We start from the raw sequence: 18,711 nt of genomic DNA, 5'->3' as shown, positions 1-18,711 counted from the left end.
TACTGTATGTAGTGCTTACTGGTTTCATTTTTTTTTTCTTATATAAATTTGTTCACACATAACAAAAGTTCAAGACCGCCAACTTCTCGAGCCATTGTACTAGTGTGTGGGGGCATGGACATACTCATGGACATACCCCTTTGTCAATACCTGGGCCATGCATACATGGGTGCCATGGCCACATAATTTTTGGAAGTGTGGATGCACTTCCTCGGCTCCTGCTATGCCTACAGAGAGCGGGGTGCTCTGTGCTTGCCCCCTGCATATGTTTTTTTTTTTTTTTTAAATGAACAAATAGTACTTACTTTGATTGCAGTCTGTGGATTTCCAGATGAAATATGGGCCAAACCAAGTCGATATGCTGCCTCCCCTTCCAAATTTTTAGCACAGCCTGCAGAATTGATGACAAGAAAATGAAACAAGAAAAAAGTTTTGAAAACATTAATCTTTGCCTACTGTACATGTATAAGACTCTATTCATACATGTCTAAGTGATAGATTGATATACAGGGGTACTGTATAATATTTAGTTTGTACAACCACAGCTTTTGTTAAGAGTAAGCTGTCCTACTAACACACTAGTCATATTTTAAACGGAAAAGGCATAGTCTTCTAGAGCTACATAGTAGGCAGGGAGAAATATAAAAAAAAATTGAATTAGTATTGTGGTAAAGGTTGTTTCTGATATGCAATGTTGCATTTATATTTTCTTTATATAGAAGGTGCACATTACTACATTCATTGGACACAATGTTTAGATCTACTTTTCTCTAGCATCCATAAGGGATATTGGAGAGACTTAGTACGATGGGGTATAGACGGGGTCCAAAGGTGCCGGTGCACTTTAGATTTCTTCACTGGGTATGCTGGCTCCTCCCCTCTATGCCCCTCCCACAGGCAGTTTAGAAAAAATGTGCCCTTAGGAGAGGATGCACATCTCTGCAGCTCCAGAGTTTTCTTCAGTTTCTTTTAAACTTTTTCTATTTTTGGTATGCTGTTTGGGCAACAGCATACCTGCACCGTGGGAGTTAGGGGGGAGGGGGGGGGGGAAGGGGGTGGTCACCGGCCTTGCAAGGTGTCAGACCCGCTTCCCCGCTGCAGGACCACTGTCCTGAGAGGTTGTTTGTTCAGCAGGGCACTGCGCCATAGCTGTTGCAATCGCGGTTCATGGTGCGGCTGAATGCGGGCGCAGCATATGGAGCCTCCTGGGGGGACACGCTAGAGCCCCCCGTGTACACTGGCTAGCGGTGGCTTAAACTAGCACTTGTGTGATGTTTTTAAGCACTTTAGGAGACATTGCCAGCATAAAAAAATCTGTAGTTCCGGCGCCATTAAGGGGGCGGAGCTACCTCTGTGCGGGACCAGCGGCATTTTGGCGCTTTCCTCTGCTTACTGCAGCAGCAGCAGGCACACACAGCTCCTCCTGACACTATAGAAAATGCTGGAAAACTCGTACAAGGTGTAGCAATGGGGGAGAGCTGCTATTGTACACAATCTGTATCCTATATAGGACAGAAATCATTAGTGCCTCACTGTGATAAATAAGCTGACAGCCTCACTGGGGCTGTGTAGCTGGGGTGTGCTGGTCTTCTCTCTCTGTATGTCTCCCTCTCACATACAGTAAGGGCACGCTTGATAAGTTTTACTGTCTGTGTGTATGTGTATGTCATTGTGAACATGGGTAAACACAAACTATGCAGTGTGTGCCACACCAGATTCTCTCCCTTATCATCTGATTCTGTTTCATGTGAACAATGCAGCCAATCTTCACAACTCAGTGAGGGGGCTGGGGGAGAGGGTCATGAGCCCTCCTGGCTAGGGGCCCTTAACCACTTAACTGGCATGGTCAGATCTCATGCGACTGCACCATCCCACCCTGTCTCCCGTTTTTGATGAGGAGATCCATTCTGCAGATGTGCATAATATAATGTTTAAATATTTAAAAAAATACTTTTTAAATTGTATAAAATAAATTTTAAAATACAATGTTATTAACAGTTTTGAAGGGAAAAATCGTCAGTTAAGTGGTTAAGAATATGTCTGATATGTCATCACAACTCACTGCTAATGTTCAGAAAACTCAGCTATTTCAACAGGCTGTTGCAGATTTAGCTGCTAGGGCAGATGTTACACAGCCCCTCCTCTCTAACTCAGATGAGGATATACAGGAGGATGGGGGTGACTTGGATCCCGTTAGTGTGGATTCCGCTTCTGCTCAGGGTATTGAACCACTCATTTTGGCTATACGGGATGTGTTAAAGCTCCCTCTAGTGTTTCTTTACACAAAACAAGCCTAATGTCACTTTCCCTGATCAGGGCCGTTTCTAGACAATTTGGCTCCCAGTGCGAGATTTCAAAATGCGCCCCCCCCCCCCCCCATTGCTATAAAAAAAAAAAATTGCGTGCCCCCCCCATATAGCCAGAAAAAAAGCATGCGCGCGCCTAAGGCGCGCGCGCTCCCGACAAGGCTGTGTGGCCTGATTAAAATGGGCGTGGTCTCATTACAGTGGGCGTGGCCTCGTCTGATATCACACCCACCACAGGGGGAAAAAATAAAAATAAAAAAGTCCCCTTTTTACACATTACACCAGGCAAGTGTCCCCATATTACACAGCGCGGCAGGCAGGTGTCCCCATTTACAAAGTGCGGCAGGCAGGTGTCCCCATTTTACAAAGTGTGGCAGGCAGGTGTACCCATTTAACAAAGTGCGGCAGGCAGGTGTCCCCATTTGCGGCAGGCAGGTGTCCCCATTTTACACAGTACGCAGGCAGATATCCCCATTTTACACAGTACGCAGGCAGGTGTCCCCATTTTACACAGTGCGGCAGGTATCCCCATTTTACACAGTGCGGCAGGTGCCCCCATTTTACACAGTGTGGCAGGTATCCCCATTTTACACAGTGCGGCAGGTATCCCCATTTTACACAGTGCGGCAGGTGCCCCCATTTTCAGTGCGGCAGGTGCCCCCATTTTACACAGTGCGGCAGGTGTCCCCATTTTACACAGTGCGGCAGGTGTCCCCATTTTACACAGTGCGGCAGGTATCCCCATTTTACACAGTGCGGCAGGTGTCAAGTGGGGGGTAGGGGGGGAGAGAGAGAGAGAGAGAGAGTACTTACAACTTGCCGCTCTTCGGGTCCCGCGCGCCGGCCGCCTCCTCCGTCGATGGTCATCTCCAGTCATCCCCTCCCTCTCTCTTCCCCCCGAGCGCTCCTGCTCGGGGGGCGGGGCTTCGCGGAATGACGCGTTTGCGTCGTGACGTCACGACGCAAACGCGTCATTCCGCGAAGCCCCGCCCCCCGAGCAGGAGCGCTCGGGGGGAGAGAGAGGGAGGAGAGGAGTAGTCACAAAGTGCCGCGGCGGGCGCCCCGTGCGGTTGCACGGCTCGCCCGCCGCTAGAAACGGCACTGTCCCTGATTCTGAGTTAGAGGACCTATTTAAGATAGCCTGGAAAAATCCAGACAAAAAATACCAAGTGTCAAAAAGGTTTTTGCACACTTTCCCATTTGCTCCTGCAGGTAGGAAATTCTGGGAAGAACCCCCGGGACTTGAAGTATCAGTCTCTCGACTGTCAAAAAAGGCGGCACTGCCTGACCCTGGCTCCTTTACAATAAAGGACCCTGGGGACAGAAAAATAGAGACTACACTAAAGTCTATATATACAGCAGCAGGAGTATCGCAAAGGCCGGTCATAACGGGTTGCTGGATGACCCATGCCATTCACACATGGGATTCTCAAATTCAGGATGGCCTCTCCAGGGATGTGCCTCTGGTCACTAGGGTGACTCTCCTGAGCACATTCAGGACACTGCACGCGTCCTGTGTGACTCGCTCAAGGAGATGGGCAATATTAATGCTAGGATTTCTGCCATGGCAGTGTCGGCACGCAGGGCCTTGTGGTTGCGTCTGTGGATAGCGGACGCAGAATCCAAGTGCAGTGTGGAATTTCTCCCCTTTTCTGGGGAATGGCTCTTTGGGATTGAGATGGATACATGGATTTCCAAAGTCACTGCAGGGAAATCCAGGTTCCTCCCCTCTGGGGCCCCGCCGGCTAGGCGTTCCTACCTGGGCCGTCTGTTCAGTCCTTTCGGTCTAACAGTTTTCAATCTAGGGCCAGAGTGTGCCTCCAATGCAGCTAGAGGCACCAGACGAAAGACACCGATTCTCAGGAACAGAGCACCAGTTCTGCTTGCACTAAGTCCTCAGCATGACTGTGCCCACCCACCCGGACGGGATCTCAAGGTGAGAGCTCGACTGCGTCACTTCAGCCGCATCTGGGAGGTTTCCTGCCAGGATATCTGGGTCAAGGATCTCATTTCTCAGGGCTACAAGCTGGAGTTCGACTGTGCTCCTCCCCAACGATTTTGCAAATCAGATTTACCAGCTTTGGTGTATACGCAAGTTATGTTGCAGCAGGCCATCCAAAAGTTGGTCCAATCCCACATCATTGTTCCAGTACCAATACCACAACCAGGAAAGGCTTTTTACTCCAACCTGTTTGTGGTACCGAAGCCGGACGGTTCGGTAAGACCCATTTTGAATCTAAAGTCCTTGAACCCTTACCTGAAGGTAAAAATGGAATCCTTGAGAGCCGTGATTTGCGGGCCTGGAAGATCAGGAATTCATGGTTTCCTTTGATATCAAGGATGCCTACCTTCATATTCTAATTTGGCCACCTCATCAGGCTTATCTGAGGTTTGCCCTACTGGACGATCACTACCAGTTCCAGACACTGCCCTTCGGCCTGTCCACAGCTCCGAGGGTATTCACAAAGGTAATGGCGGATATGATGTTCCAGCTCCGGGTCCAGGGGTTTAATGTTGTCCCTTACCTGGACGATCTCCTGATAAAAGCAAGACCAAGGAAGCTTTTATTGCTCCACATCGACCGCACTAGCCAACTACTGTCACACCATGGGTGGATTCTCAATTTACAGAAGTCCCACCTGGAGCCAACTCAGCGGCTCCTGTTCCTGGGGATGTTACTGGATACTGTGGCCAAGAAGGTGTCCTCTCACGGAGGACAAAGCGAGAACACTTCAGGAAATGGTCCGCATGGAGCTCTGACCGGCTTGAGTATCCATCCATTTTTGCATAAGATTGTTGGGGAAGATGGTTGCCTCACACGAGGTGATCCAATATGGGAGGTTCTATGCCAGAACATTTCAATTGGATCTCCTGAACAAGTGGTCCGGATCACATCTACAGATGCACCGGATGATACGGCTGTCACCTCAGGCCAGGATTTCCCTCCTGTGGTGGCTGCAGTCTTCCAATCTCCGGGAAGTCTGGAGTTTCGGGATTCAGGATTGGATCCTCCTCACGACGGATGCGAGTCTGAGAGGATGGGGAACTGTCACCCAAGGGGCTCAGTTCCAGGGCAGGTGGTCAGCCCAGGGCCGGTGCTAGGGTGTTCGGCGCCCTCCTGCAAAATATAAATTTGCGCCCCTCCATACTTTACATGCAGGGCCAGGGGATTACCATGGCCTCTTGGGCCCCTGAGCTGCAGGAGATCCGTGCAAGCCTATGGATGTGAACTCTCTGAACACACACACTCTGTGCAGCGCTAGTTACGGCTCTGCACACAGTGCCGTAACTAGACATTTTACCGCTGTGTGCAAGAGAGGGCATCGCGCCCCCCTATGTAAAACAGGGGCAATGCGCGCCGCAGGCGCGCGCAAAAAATATAGGGGCGTGGCTTCGTGGGGAAGGGGTGTGGCCACAAAATTATAACAATTCATATTACATATTATAGTAGTCTCCATTATTCAAACTACGCCGCACAGTAGCGCCACTACACCAGGTAGAGTCCCTTTTACACATTACGGCCGACAGATTCCCCTTTTTACACATTACGGCAGACAGCGTCAGCCTTTTTACACATTACAGCAGACAGCATCCCCCTTTTTACACATTACGGCAGACAGCGTCACCCTTTTTACACATTACGGCAGACAGCGTCCCCCTTTTTACACATCACGGCAGACAGCGTCCCCTTTTTACACATTACGGCGGACAGAGTCCCCTTTTTACACATTATGGCACACAGTGTCCCCTTTTTACACATTACGGCGGACAGAGTCCCCTTTGTACACATTACGGCAGACAGCGGCCCCCTTTTTACACATTACGGCAGACAGCGGCCCCTTTTTACACATTACGGTGGACAGCGTCCCCCTTTTTACACATTACGGCAGACAGCGTCCCCCTTTTTACACATTATGGCAGCCAGCGACCCCCTTTTTACACATTACGGCGGACAGCGCCCCCCTTTTTACACATTACGGCAGACAGAGTCCCCCTTTTAGACATTACGGCGGACAGAGTCCCCCTTTTTACACATTACGGCGGACAGAGTCCCCTTTTTACACATTACGGCAGCCAGCGTCCCCCTTTTTACACATTACGACAGCCAGCACCTTCCTTTTTACACATTACGGCGGACAGCGCCCCCCCCTTTTTACACATTACGGCGGACAGAGTCCCCTTTTTACACATTACGGCGGACAGAGTCCCCTTTTTACACATTACGGCAGCCAGCATCCCCCTTTTTACACATTACGGCAGACAGCGTCCACTTTTTAAATACAAACAAACACACATACATGTACACAAACACACACAAACACACACACACACTTTCTCTCTCACACTCTTTTTATATCCCCTTACCACAATCTTGGTGGCCAGATCTTCCACAGTCTGCTAGCCTGGTCCGTGTAGCTCCGCTCCTTGGTCCGTGTAGCTCCGCCTCCTTTCGTCAGAACGAAAACACTCCTCTCACTGTCACAGGGGACAGAGGAGGAGTCATGCTGCCGGCGCTGCTGCGGCTGCCTGTCAGTGTGACAGGGCAGGAGCAGCAGCCAGCAGCAGGGGGGACAGGATGGCGCTTCAGCAGGGATGCAGAGCAGTGAAGGTGCCTCTCCTGCCCGGCGCCTACCTGCACTGCATCCCTTTGCTGAGCGGGTAGAGCCGGGCCTGGGTCAGCCCATGAAGCCCTCCTTCCGATCAACATTCTGAAACTTCGGACAATTTACAATGCTTTGCTTCAGGCCTCTCTTCTGCTAAAGGATCACGCGATCAAAGTACAGTCGGACAATGCCACAGCAGTGGCGTACATCAATCGGAAAGGAGGGACAAAAAGCAGAGCCTGCATGCGAGAGGTGTCAAAAATAGTCCTCTGGGCGGAAAGAAATGCAAGAGCAATGTCAGCAATCTTCACCCTGGAAGTGGACAACTGGGAAGCGGACTTCCTGAGTCGTCATGATCTCCACCCGGGGGAGTGGGGGCTCCACCATCAGGTGTTTCAGCAGATCAACCGATGGGGCTGCCCACAAATAGACATGATGGCATCTCGACTCAACAAGAAGCTTCACTGGTATTGCTCACGAACCAGGGACCCTCAGACGAGCAGTAGATGCACTGACGTCGCCTTGGCCTTACCGGCTGGTTTCCTCCAATTCCATTGCTCCCAAGGGTGCTCAAGCGAAAAACAGTAATCAGGGAGTCCAGGCAATTTTGATTGCCCCGGATTGGCCTCGGAGGGCGTGGACATGTCCGTTGAAGACCCTTGGCCTCTACCACTAAGAAGAGATCTTCTTCAACAAGGGCCGTTCGTCTACCCGGACTTACGGCGACTTCGTTTGACGGCATGAAGGTTGAGCGGAACATCCTAGCTCACAAGGGCCTTTCCAAAAAGTTTATTGCTACCATGGTTCAGGGCCGGAAACCTGTGACGTCAAAACACTATCATCATATCTGGAGAAGATATGTCTCTTGGTGCGAGGAACGCACGTATCCGCCTGCTGAGTTCCACTTGGGACGTTTCTTACGTTTCCTGCAGGCTGGTGTGGATAAGGTCCAGATTTCAGCTCTCTCAATTTTCTTTCAAAAGAAATTGACAGTGTTGCCAAAAGTTCAGACCTTCTTGCAAGGGGTGCTCCACATACAACCTCCTTTTGTGCCGCCTACGGCACCCTGGGATTTGAATGTAGTGTTGGAATTTCTACAGTCCTCCTGGTTTGAACCTCTGATGATGGTAGAAGACAAGTACCTCACGTGGAAGACGGTGATGTTACTGGCCCTAGCTTCTGCTAGACGTGTCTCAGAACTGGAGGCCTTATCGTGTAAAAGTCCCTACTTGGTCTTTTACGAGGACAGAGCGGAGCTCAGGACTAGGCAGCAGTTCCTGTCGAATGTTGTCTCTACATTCCACTTGAATCAGCCTATTGTGGTTCCGTCCAGTTCTGGCACTTCTGCTCTTCTGGAAGCATTTGATGCTGTGCGAGCCTTGAAGATCTATGTCAAGCAAATGGCTCGGATCATACAGACGGATTCCTTGTTCGTGCTCTATGATGCGCAGGAAAAAGGGTTGCCCTGCTTCCAAGCAGTCCATTGCTCGTTGGCTTAGGCTTTCTATCCAACAGGCCTATGTGTCGGCAGCCTTACCTGTTCCTAGGTCTCTGAAGGCCCACTCTACAAGATCTGTGGGCTCTTCCTGGGCGGCTGCCCGTTGAATCTCGGCCTTGCAACTATGCCGAGCTGCTACCTGATCGGGAAAGAACATGTTTGTTATGTTCTACAAGTTTGATACCCTGGCCAAAGAGGATACCCAGTTTGGGCAGGCAGTGCTGCAGCCAGAGCCAGCCCTAGGTATAGGCAAACTAGGCAATTGCCTAGGGCATCTGGTATGCCTAGGGGCATAAGCAGCTCCTGCTGATTAAAATGATATGCGGCATGCCTATATTCTGTGTGTAGCATTTCGTATGCAGATACAGCCACAGTCACACACAGTATATAGGCATGCCACATACCATTTTAATCAGGAGAAGCTGCTTGTGCATCCTAGCCACATAGCAATGCAAATAAGATGCATTTTCATCAAAAATAGGCACCCGACGTTATCAGAGCTACCAGTTGACTCGCGCCAGGCATCTCCTGCTGCATGGTGTATGGAGGCAAGATTTATGAGGACACATCTGTATCCAAGCAGAGGCAGAGGTCACAGTGTTAGTGGCCATGTGAGTGCTGTGTGTGTGTGTGTGTGTGAGTGGGTTAGTTGTGCAATAGTGTTCAGCATATGTGTACGGGTCATTATGCGTTTCATAAATGCATTAATAATGTGCAGCAAATGTGTAAAGGGCACTTTGTGTGTCATTATGTGTATAAGGGCATTAATAATGTGTGACATATGTGTAAGGGGCACTATGTGTGTCATTATGTGTATAAGGGCATTAATAATGTGCGGCACATGTGTAAGGGACATTATGTGTGTCATTATATGTAAAAGGGCATTAATAATGTGCGGCATATGTGTAAGTGACATTATGTGTATAAGGGCATTAATAAGGGTTGGCATAATGTGTAAGGTGCATTATGTTTATAAGGACATTAATAATGTGTGTCATATGTGTAAGAGGCATTACTGTGTGGTATTATGTGTATAAATGCATTACTAATGTGTGGCATTATGTGTATAAGGTGCTCTACTGTGTGGCGTAACGTATAGAAAGGGCACTACTGTGTGGTCTAATGTGAATAAAGAGCAATATGGTGTGGCGTAATGTGAATAAGGAGCAATATGGCATGGTGTAATGAGAATAAAGAGCAATATGGTGTGGTGTGATGTGAATAAGGAGCAATTCAGTATGATGTTATGTGAATGAGGGGCACTACCGAGAGGAGTAACGTATATAAGGTAAAGTGGTACTACTGTGTGATGTAATGTGAATAGGACACTATCGCATGATAAATTGCAAACAAAGTTGCAGTACTGTGTGGCATAATTTGAATTGGGGGTACTATTGTGTGGCCATGCCCCTTCCCAGCAAGAACACATACATTTTTGGGCTGTGTGCCGAATGAGCAAACTGTTCTTATTTAAATTACAGGGGGTAGGAAAACCAAAATAAGGACTGCTATGGGTGAGGGGTGATGGTGCTGGGAAAGGGGTGCAGGGTCAGAGGCGGAAATAGCGTTGGTGCTAGGGGGCACCAGCCAAAATCTTGCCTAGGGCATCATATTGGATAGGGCCGGCTCTGGCTGCAGCAGTCTCGCACATTCCCGGCCTTTCTGGAAGCTTTGGGACGTCCCCATCGTACTAAGTCTCCCCAATATCCCTTATGGACTCTAGAGAAAATAGGATTTTAATTAACTACCGGTAAATCCTTTTCTTGTAAGGGATATTGGGCACCTGCCTCAGTGCGTTGACTTTTCTGCAGGTTCTCTTTTATATGGTTACCTGTTCAGATGTTGATCTTTTGTTACCAGCCGTTGCTGGTTGTTTTATGATAGTGGTGTGCTGGTGTATAAATCTCACCACTCATTGGCCCTCATTCCGAGTTGTTCACTCGTTATTTTTCTTCGCATCGGTGCGAATTTCCGCTAACTGCGCATGCGCAATGTTCGCACTGCGGCTGCGTCAAGTAAATTTGCTAAGAAGTTTGGTATTTTACTTACGGCATTACAAGGTTTTTTCTTCGTTCTGGTGATTGGAGTGTGATTGACAGGAAGTGGGTGTTTCTGGGTGGAAACTGACCGTTTTATGGGTGTGTGTGAAAAAACGCTGCCGTTTCTGGGAAAAACGCGGGAGTGGCTGGAGAAACGGGGGAGTATCTGGGCGAACGCTGGGTGTGTTTGTGACGTCAAACCAGGAACGAAACTGACTGAACTGATCGCAGTGGCAGAGTAAGTGTCGAGCTACTCAGAAACTGCTAAGAAATTTCTATTCGCAATTTTGAGAATCTTTCATTCGCAATTCTGCTAAGCTAAGCTTCACTCCCAGTAGGCGGCGGCTTAGCGTGTGCAATGCTGCTAAAAGCAGCTTGCGAGCGAACAACTCGGAATGAGGGCCCTTGTTGTTATGTTCCTTCTCTCATATATGTCCTTTCTCCTTCGGGCACTGTTATACCTATAACTGCCTGTGGGAGGGGGCATAGAGGGGAGGAGCCAGCACACCCAGTGAAGAAATTTAAAGTGCACCGGCTCCTTTGGACCCCGTCTATACTCTATCGTATTAAGTCTCCCCAATATCCCTTATGGACTATGAGAAAAGGATTTACCGGTAGGTAATTCAAATCCTATTATTTTCTGTTCTCCGCATTTGGGCCCTCACTCAGCTTCAGTTGCAGTTTTGCAAAACTGCAACTGGCTTTGATCGCATGCTGGGGGCAGCCCAGCATAGGGCAAGGCCGTCCAGCATGCAAATACCCAGCAGCGATGCGATCACAATGCAGTTGCGATCATATTGCGGACTTGTGGATGCCCCCCTGCCTGCGTAGTCAGGCTGTAAAGGCAGGCAAAGGGCAGCCACTTTCCAGGTCGCAGCGGCTGCGTGATGTCTGAACTCGACCCTGTTTCCAAAGCCATACCCACCCAACGCTGGATCACCGGCCCCACAATGCTTCGCCACCGCCCGTTACCGCCCAACAAACGCCTCTGCCTGTCAATGATGCAGAGGCGTTCACATCAGTGACGTGATCGCATCTCTGCGGCCTGCGCAGTGCAGGTCCTGCTTGTGCTTACTGTGGGGGCAGACGGGGAGATGGCATCTCACTAGCGTTTAATACTGAATATTGATTTGAGATGGAGCAACCAAGAGTGTCTTTCGTATTATTTGTGTGTGTGTGTGTGTGTGTGTGTGTGTGTGTGTGTGTGTGGTTACACACATTTCCAAACTGTTCCAATGACACACGGCCAGCACTGCAGATTTGACTGCACCCTCTATTTCATATAATATGAATAATTACAAAGCATATCACTAATCTAGGACAAAAAATAGGCAAAGACTCACAATTGAATTTTTAGGGGTGTGCGAGTGGTGACACTGCCTGGGGTACAAGACAGATGCCCAATTGTACCTGTATTGCCATGATGGGGAAACAGGACCGGCCAGGGCGCATTATCGCCCTGTTACAGCTCTGAGTTGCGGAAGTTAGTTCTAATGATTTATTTGTTGAAGAAATCACAACTGTACTAGATACACAGCAATGTAAACAGATTTTTATTCATTTCTGTCATATATAGCTCATATAACATATATCATATATAGTATTTATTATCAGAAAATTATATAACATATACTGTACATGTCCGCATCGCTTAACGAAAAATATTTGGTCATTAGCATCAGTCCCTGCCACAATGGAGCTTACAATCTATTATTCCTATATGTAAATGCAAACACATAAACACTAGGGTTATTTTTTGTTGGGAGCCAACTAACCTATCAATATATTTTTTGAGTGTGGAAGCTCGTGGAGAATATACAAACTCCACACAGGGCCATAGAGGGGATAAACCCAACCTAAATGCTGTGAGGCAGTATTATTAACAATGACACCATCCGTGCGGGATCAGTATAGGATCCCGGCGGTCAGGAGACAGACACCGGGATGCCAGCGGCGAGTGCAGCGTGTCCCCTTGCGGGCTCACTGCGCTCGCCACGCTTCGGGTGGTGGCGTGGACCACCACCCAAGTGGGGGTTCAGCCGGCGGTCTTTCAGCTTGTGTCGGGTTTCCGGTATCCTGACCGCCGGGATCCCAACCGGCAGTCAATTGACTGCCTCCCATCCGTGCAGGCTGATGAACTGCTCAAACCTTGACTATATAGAAATATAAACATTGTTTTGTTGCTGCAAAAAGTGGAAACAACGTAATGCAGTTACCAGTACGTAACTGCAGAGTTATCATATGCAAATATAATTTTTCTTTATGACATCAACTACAAATCTGATGTGAGGAAGCCTGTTTTATAGAAAGTAAATATATTGCTGGCATTTGTCTCTGAAAATGGACAGGAATGATCACCTAGCCAAACATTTTACAGCATTTAGTTTACTCATGGGTAAAAGTAGAGAAGAAAAAGAAATGTGGTCGTGTCATTTTCCACCTACCTTTTCTTGCCATATCAAGTGCTTTTATTAGCGTTTTGATGGCCTGTTGCCACTCTTTATTCTCTAACATTCTGTCTGATAGCAATGTATATATTCTCCAGAGGTTCTCACAGGCCAGTGAGTTGTGAGTATGACCTGTCTCATCTTTCCATATTCGGCCTACTGTCAGATGATAGAATGCCTCATAATGTTCAGCAGCTTTCTCCAACTGGCCTACAATATACAAGACATTGAATACATACAATCTCTCCAGAAGACTACATAGCAGCAACATATGTAACTTTTAGATACTCGTATTAAAATACTGTGTGTATATATATATATATATATATATATATATAATAATAAGTAGTGGAAGCTAAATGCTGAAATTTGTAACATTACAGCTATACAAGTACATGTTAAACTGTTTGATATGTAAAATATTTGGTTTAATGACATAATCACAGAAATGGTACAATCTACATATGCAGTTAAAAGCTTAATATAAAAATATAATTTGTTGTACAAAAATAGCAGAGAATTTATTTTCACAAGAAAAGGCCCTGGGCTCAAGCTGAGTTACATTAATAAATTAATTGGCTCTGATGCGGTTTAGAAAGGTGGTCAGTACCTCAATAAAAAGAAATATATAATACAGAGAAACGGCGCTGAGTCTGTTATGTTTTATTGCTATAATCATAAAAGAAAAAATTTACGGACATTATCAATACCAAAGTAACAAGTCAATCGCATACAGTTAAAAAAAAAAGTATTAAATAATATTCATACTGAAGTCCCATACACACTGGCTGATTTTGAGCTGAAAGCACATCACTTTTGGTGTTTTGAGCTGCTTACAGCTCAAAGCCGCCCAGTGTGTATGCCCAAACGATGAGCGGTGAGCGCTAATGCGCGCTCCCGCTTCATCACCAGCGGCCGCCGTTCATCTGCTGGAATTACCAGTAGATGAACGGCGGGGTGAGCGGCTTTCCATAGCGTCCTGCTATGTAAAGCCGCTCACCCCCGCTGACATCGCTGGGCAGGGGGGAAAAGCGCTCAGTGTGTATGCACTGTGCGCTTTTCAGCCCAGCGATGTCAGCGATCATCGCTGTGCATACACGCTGGGCAAAAACGCCCAGTGTGTATGCACCTTGAGTCAGACTGAGTAGTAATTAAGAAAGATATTGCCCAATTAATAGTAGCTGTCCTTTATTCTACACTTATCAAGGTATAGGTGATAGGTCCTATGACAATAGAAGAACCAGAAGTCCTGGATCTTTAGCAGCTGATGCTGTAGAGCAGTGGTTTTCAACCTCGGTCCTCAAGTACCCCCAACAGTTCATGTTTTCCAGGTCTCCTCACAGTATTGCAAGTGAAATAATTTGCTCCACCTGTGGGTCTTTTATAATGTGTCAGTGAGTAATGAATACACCTGTTCAACTGCTAGGTGATCTGGAAAACATGAACTGTTGGGGGTACTTGAGGACCGAGGTTGAGAACCACTGCTGTAGAGAACTGTAATTGTGGACTTCATTATGTTTTCCAGACTGAAATGCCATGTACCTGTATGATAGGCACCAAGTAAGCAGATCCTTCAGCTTTGAGGGAAAGCAGCCTCGGCTCTCTACCTGTCTGTAGTAGGTGTGGGACCCACTGATTGGAAGTGTCAGGATGCAAGGACAACCGTGAAACCCTGAGCATGCATGATGTTAACAGCTGGCTCAGCTCTGTCTGTATTAGGTGCCCCAAGTGTATTGTCAGTGTGGAGCCCACTGATTGGCAGTGGCAGCTCTACTACAAGCTGTTCAGTATGCAGAGAGAACCATTGGAGTCCCGGGAATCCAGAGTGTGCAGATGCTGCAGCTCTGATGGTAACAGCAAACTTAGCTCTCTACCTGCTTATGAAAGGTGGGGACAGACCCAGTAGGAATGCAATGCCCACTGGTTAGTACACAGAGAGGACTGTCAGTGTTCAGTGTGCAGGGAGAGCCATGGGTTTCTGGGTTAAGCACAATGTGTGGGTGGGATCAGCAACAGATGGATATCTACAGTACTCCGCTGGTTGGTAGTCGGAGATGCACAGACAGGCTCTTCTATTTTCATTGAAGCAATCAGCTATACCTTAATAAGTGAAAACTAAAGAATAGCTACTATTCATTGGGAAACATCTATCTTAATTACTATAATTACTACTCATGTTGGTTTAGTATGAATATTATTTCATCATGAAAAAATTGTAAAATTTGAATTTTTAGTTTTCAATTCTCACCCTTTCATTTCACATTTTTTTCATTATTCATTATGTCTCTAATAAAAATATCACTTCTAAAAAACTTCTATTTTTGCAAAGCACCATTTCTGAAAAGTGATATTTTTTCCCCTGCAGCTGAGGTGTCCATAAGGACTTCCTCATACCACATATGCGCATTTAACTTTTTTTTTCCTGTCTGTACCAGTTGCACCCGCCACCCCACCCCCCACCCTTCTCCCCGGAACTCCGCTGCCTATCTGCAGCTGTGGGACTGATGCACCTACCCTCCCTCCTGCCAATGACCTGCTGCACTGAGAAACTGCAGCCGCTCCACCCCCCCACCCCTTCCTTTTTCCTCCCAGCACCTTATTGCCGGGTCTGTCCGGCTGCAGACGTCACACTATCTCCACATGTCCTTTGAAATCTCCCAAAACAGTACAGAATCATCACAACTGTCATCATCAAACTCCCCCCATCAATTATTGCTCATGTAAAGCTGACACCCGCCAAAATTAAAGTCTGAGGGACACACAAACAATTATTGCTAACTGTGTTGCATGAGATTGTAAATATAGAAAATGCAGAAACATAAAGAGGATGAAGTTACCGACTGTAAGAAACGCGTTATTTTTAGAGATGAGCGCCGGAAATTTTTCGGGTTTTGTGTTTTGGTTTTGGGTTCGGTTCCGCGGCCGTGTTTTGGGTTCGACCGCGTTTTGGCAAAACCTCACCGAATTTTTTTTGTCGGATTCGGGTGTGTTTTGGATTCGGGTGTTTTTTTCAAAAAACCCTAAAAAACAGCTTAAATCATAGAATTTGGGGGTAATTTTGATCCCAAAGTATTATTAACCTCAAAAAACATAATTTACACTCATTTTCAGCCTATTCTGAACACATCACACCTCACAATATTATTTTTAGTCCTAAAATTTGCACCGAGGTCGCTGTGTGAGTAAGATAAGCGACCCTAGTGGCCGACACAAACACCGGGCCCATCTAGGAGTGGCACTGCAGTGTCACGCAGGATGTCCCTTCCAAAAAACCCTCCCCAAACAGCACATGACGCAAAGAAAAAAAGAGGCGCAATGAGGTAGCTGTGTGAGTAAGATTAGCGACCCTAGTGGCCGACACAAACACCGGGCCCATCTAGGAGTGGCACTGCAGTGTCACGCAGGATGTCCCTTCCAAAAAACCCTCCCCAAACAGCACATGACGCAAAGAAAAAAAGAGGCGCAATGAGGTAGCTGACTGTGTGAGAAAGATAAGCGACCCTAGTGGCCGACACAAACACCGGGCCCATCTAGGAGTGGCACTGCAGTGTCACGCAGGATGTCCCTTCCAAAAAACCCTCCCCAAACAGCACATGACGCAAAGAAAAAAAGAGGCGCAATGAGGTAGCTGACTGTGTGAGAAAGATAAGCGACCCTAGTGGCCGACACAAACACCGGGCCCATCTAGGAGTGGCACTGCAGTGTCACGCAGGATGTCCCTTCCAAAAAAACCTCCCCAAACAGCACATGACGCAAAGAAAAAAAGAGGCGCAATGAGGTAGCTGACTGTGTGAGAAAGATAAGCGACCCTAGTGGCCGACACAAACACCGGGCCCATCTAGGAGTGGCACTGCAGTGTCACGCAGGATGTCCCTTCCAAAAAACCCTCCCCAAACAGCACATGACGCAAAGAAAAAAAGAGGCGCAATGAGGTAGCTGTGTGAGAAAGATAAGCGACCCTAGTGGCCGACACAAACACCGGGCCCATCTAGGAGTGGCACTGCAGTGTCACGCAGGATGTCCCTTCCAAAAAACCCTCCCCAAACAGCACATGACGCAAAGAAAAAAAGAGGCGCAATGAGGTAGCTGTGTGAGTAAGATTAGCGACCCTAGTGGCCGACACAAACACCGGGCCCATCTAGGAGTGGCACTGCAGTGTCACGCAGGATGGCCCTTCCAAAAAACCCTCCCCAAACAGCACATGACGCAAAGAAAAAAAGAGGCGCAATGAGGTAGCTGACTGTGTGAGTAAGATTAGCGACCCTAGTGGCCGACACAAACACCGGGCACATCTAGGAGTGGCACTGCAGTGTCACGCAGGATGTCCCTTCCAAAAAACCCTCCCCAATCAGCACATGATGCAAAGAAAAAGAAAAGAAAAAAGAGGTGCAAGATGGAATTATCCTTGGGCCCTCCCCACCCACCCTTATGTTGTATAAACAAAACAGGACATGCACACTTTAACCAACCCATCATTTCAGTGACAGGGTCTGCCACACGACTGTGACTGATATGACGGGTTGGTTTGGACCCCCCCCAAAAAAGAAGCAATTAATCTCTCCTTGCACAAACTGGCTCTACAGAGGCAAGATGTCCACCTCATCTTCACCCTCCGATATATCACCGTGTACATCCCCCTCCTCACAGATTATCAATTCGTCCCCACTGGAATCCACGATCTCAGCTCCCTGTGTACTTTGTGGAGGCAATTGCTGCTGGTCAATGTCTCCGCGGAGGAATTGATTATAATTCATTTTAATGAACATCATCTTCTCCACATTTTCTGGATGTAACCTCGTACGCCGATTGCTGACAAGGTGAGCGGCGGCACTAAACACTCTTTCGGAGTACACACTTGTGGGAGGGCAACTTAGGTAGAATAAAGCCAGTTTGTGCAAGGGCCTCCAAATTGCCTCTTTTTCCTGCCAGTATAAGTACGGACTGTGTGACGTGCCTACTTGGATGCGGTCACTCATATAATCCTCCACCATTCTATCAATGTTGAGAGAATCATATGCAGTGACAGTAGACGACATGTCCGTAATCGTTGTCAGGTCCTTCAGTCCGGACCAGATGTCAGCATCAGCAGTCGCTCCAGACTGCCCTGCATCACCGCCAGCGGGTGGGCTCGGAATTCTGAGCCTTTTCCTCGCACCCCCAGTTGCGGGAGAATGTGAAGGAGGAGATGTTGACAGGTCGCGTTCCGCTTGACTTGACAATTTTGTCACCAGCAGGTCTTTCAACCCCAGCAGACCTGTGTCTGCCGGAAAGAGAGATCCAAGGTAGGCTTTAAATCTAGGATCGAGCACGGTGGCCAAAATGTAGTGCTCTGATTTCAACAGATTGACCACCCGTGAATCCTTGTTAAGCGAATTAAGGGCTGCATCCACAAGTCCCACATGCCTAGCGGAATCGCTCCGTGTTAGCTCCTTCTTCAATGCCTCCAGCGTCTTCTGCAAAAGCCTGATGAGGGGAATGACCTGACTCAGGCTGGCAGTGTCTGAACTGACTTCACGTGTGGCAAGTTCAAAGGGCATCAGAACCTTGCACAACGTTGAAATCATTCTCCACTGCACTTGAGACAGGTGCATTCCATCTCCTATATCGTGCTCAATTGTATAGGCTTGAATGGCCTTTTGCTGCTCCTCCAACCTCTGAAGCATATAGAGGGTTGAATTCCACCTCGTTACCACTTCTTGCTTCAGATGATGGCAGGGCAGGTTCAGTAGTTTTTGGTGGTGCTCCAGTCTTCTGTACGTGGTGCCTGTACGCCGAAAGTGTCCCGCAATTTTTCTGGCCACCGACAGCATCTCTTGC

At 47.7% G+C, this 18,711-nt stretch overlaps 1 protein-coding gene across 6 annotated transcripts in view; it reads right to left on the bottom strand.

Moving 5' to 3' along the window:
- Nucleotides 1-18,711, bottom strand: part of TTC29 (tetratricopeptide repeat domain 29) — a 562,022-nt gene that overhangs the window by 311,720 nt on the left and 231,591 nt on the right. For all 6 annotated transcript variants that reach the window (XR_010177479.1, XM_063920589.1, XM_063920588.1 and 3 more), the window contains exons 6-7: nucleotides 12,892-13,104; nucleotides 306-391 (exon numbers count right to left, since the gene is read on the bottom strand). Coding sequence is in view for 5 of the 6 variants with exons in the window: in XM_063920589.1 (XP_063776659.1) it covers nucleotides 306-391; nucleotides 12,892-13,104 (299 nt within the window). In the remaining variant the exon portion in view is untranslated. The remainder of the gene's footprint in view (nucleotides 1-305; nucleotides 392-12,891; nucleotides 13,105-18,711) is intronic.

This window comes from Pseudophryne corroboree, chromosome 1 (genome assembly GCF_028390025.1).
Source record: "Pseudophryne corroboree isolate aPseCor3 chromosome 1, aPseCor3.hap2, whole genome shotgun sequence".
Lineage (NCBI taxonomy): Eukaryota > Metazoa > Chordata > Amphibia > Anura > Myobatrachidae > Pseudophryne > Pseudophryne corroboree.
Note: the sequence above shows the minus strand (reverse complement) of the source record. Positions and strands in the feature narration are given on the sequence as shown.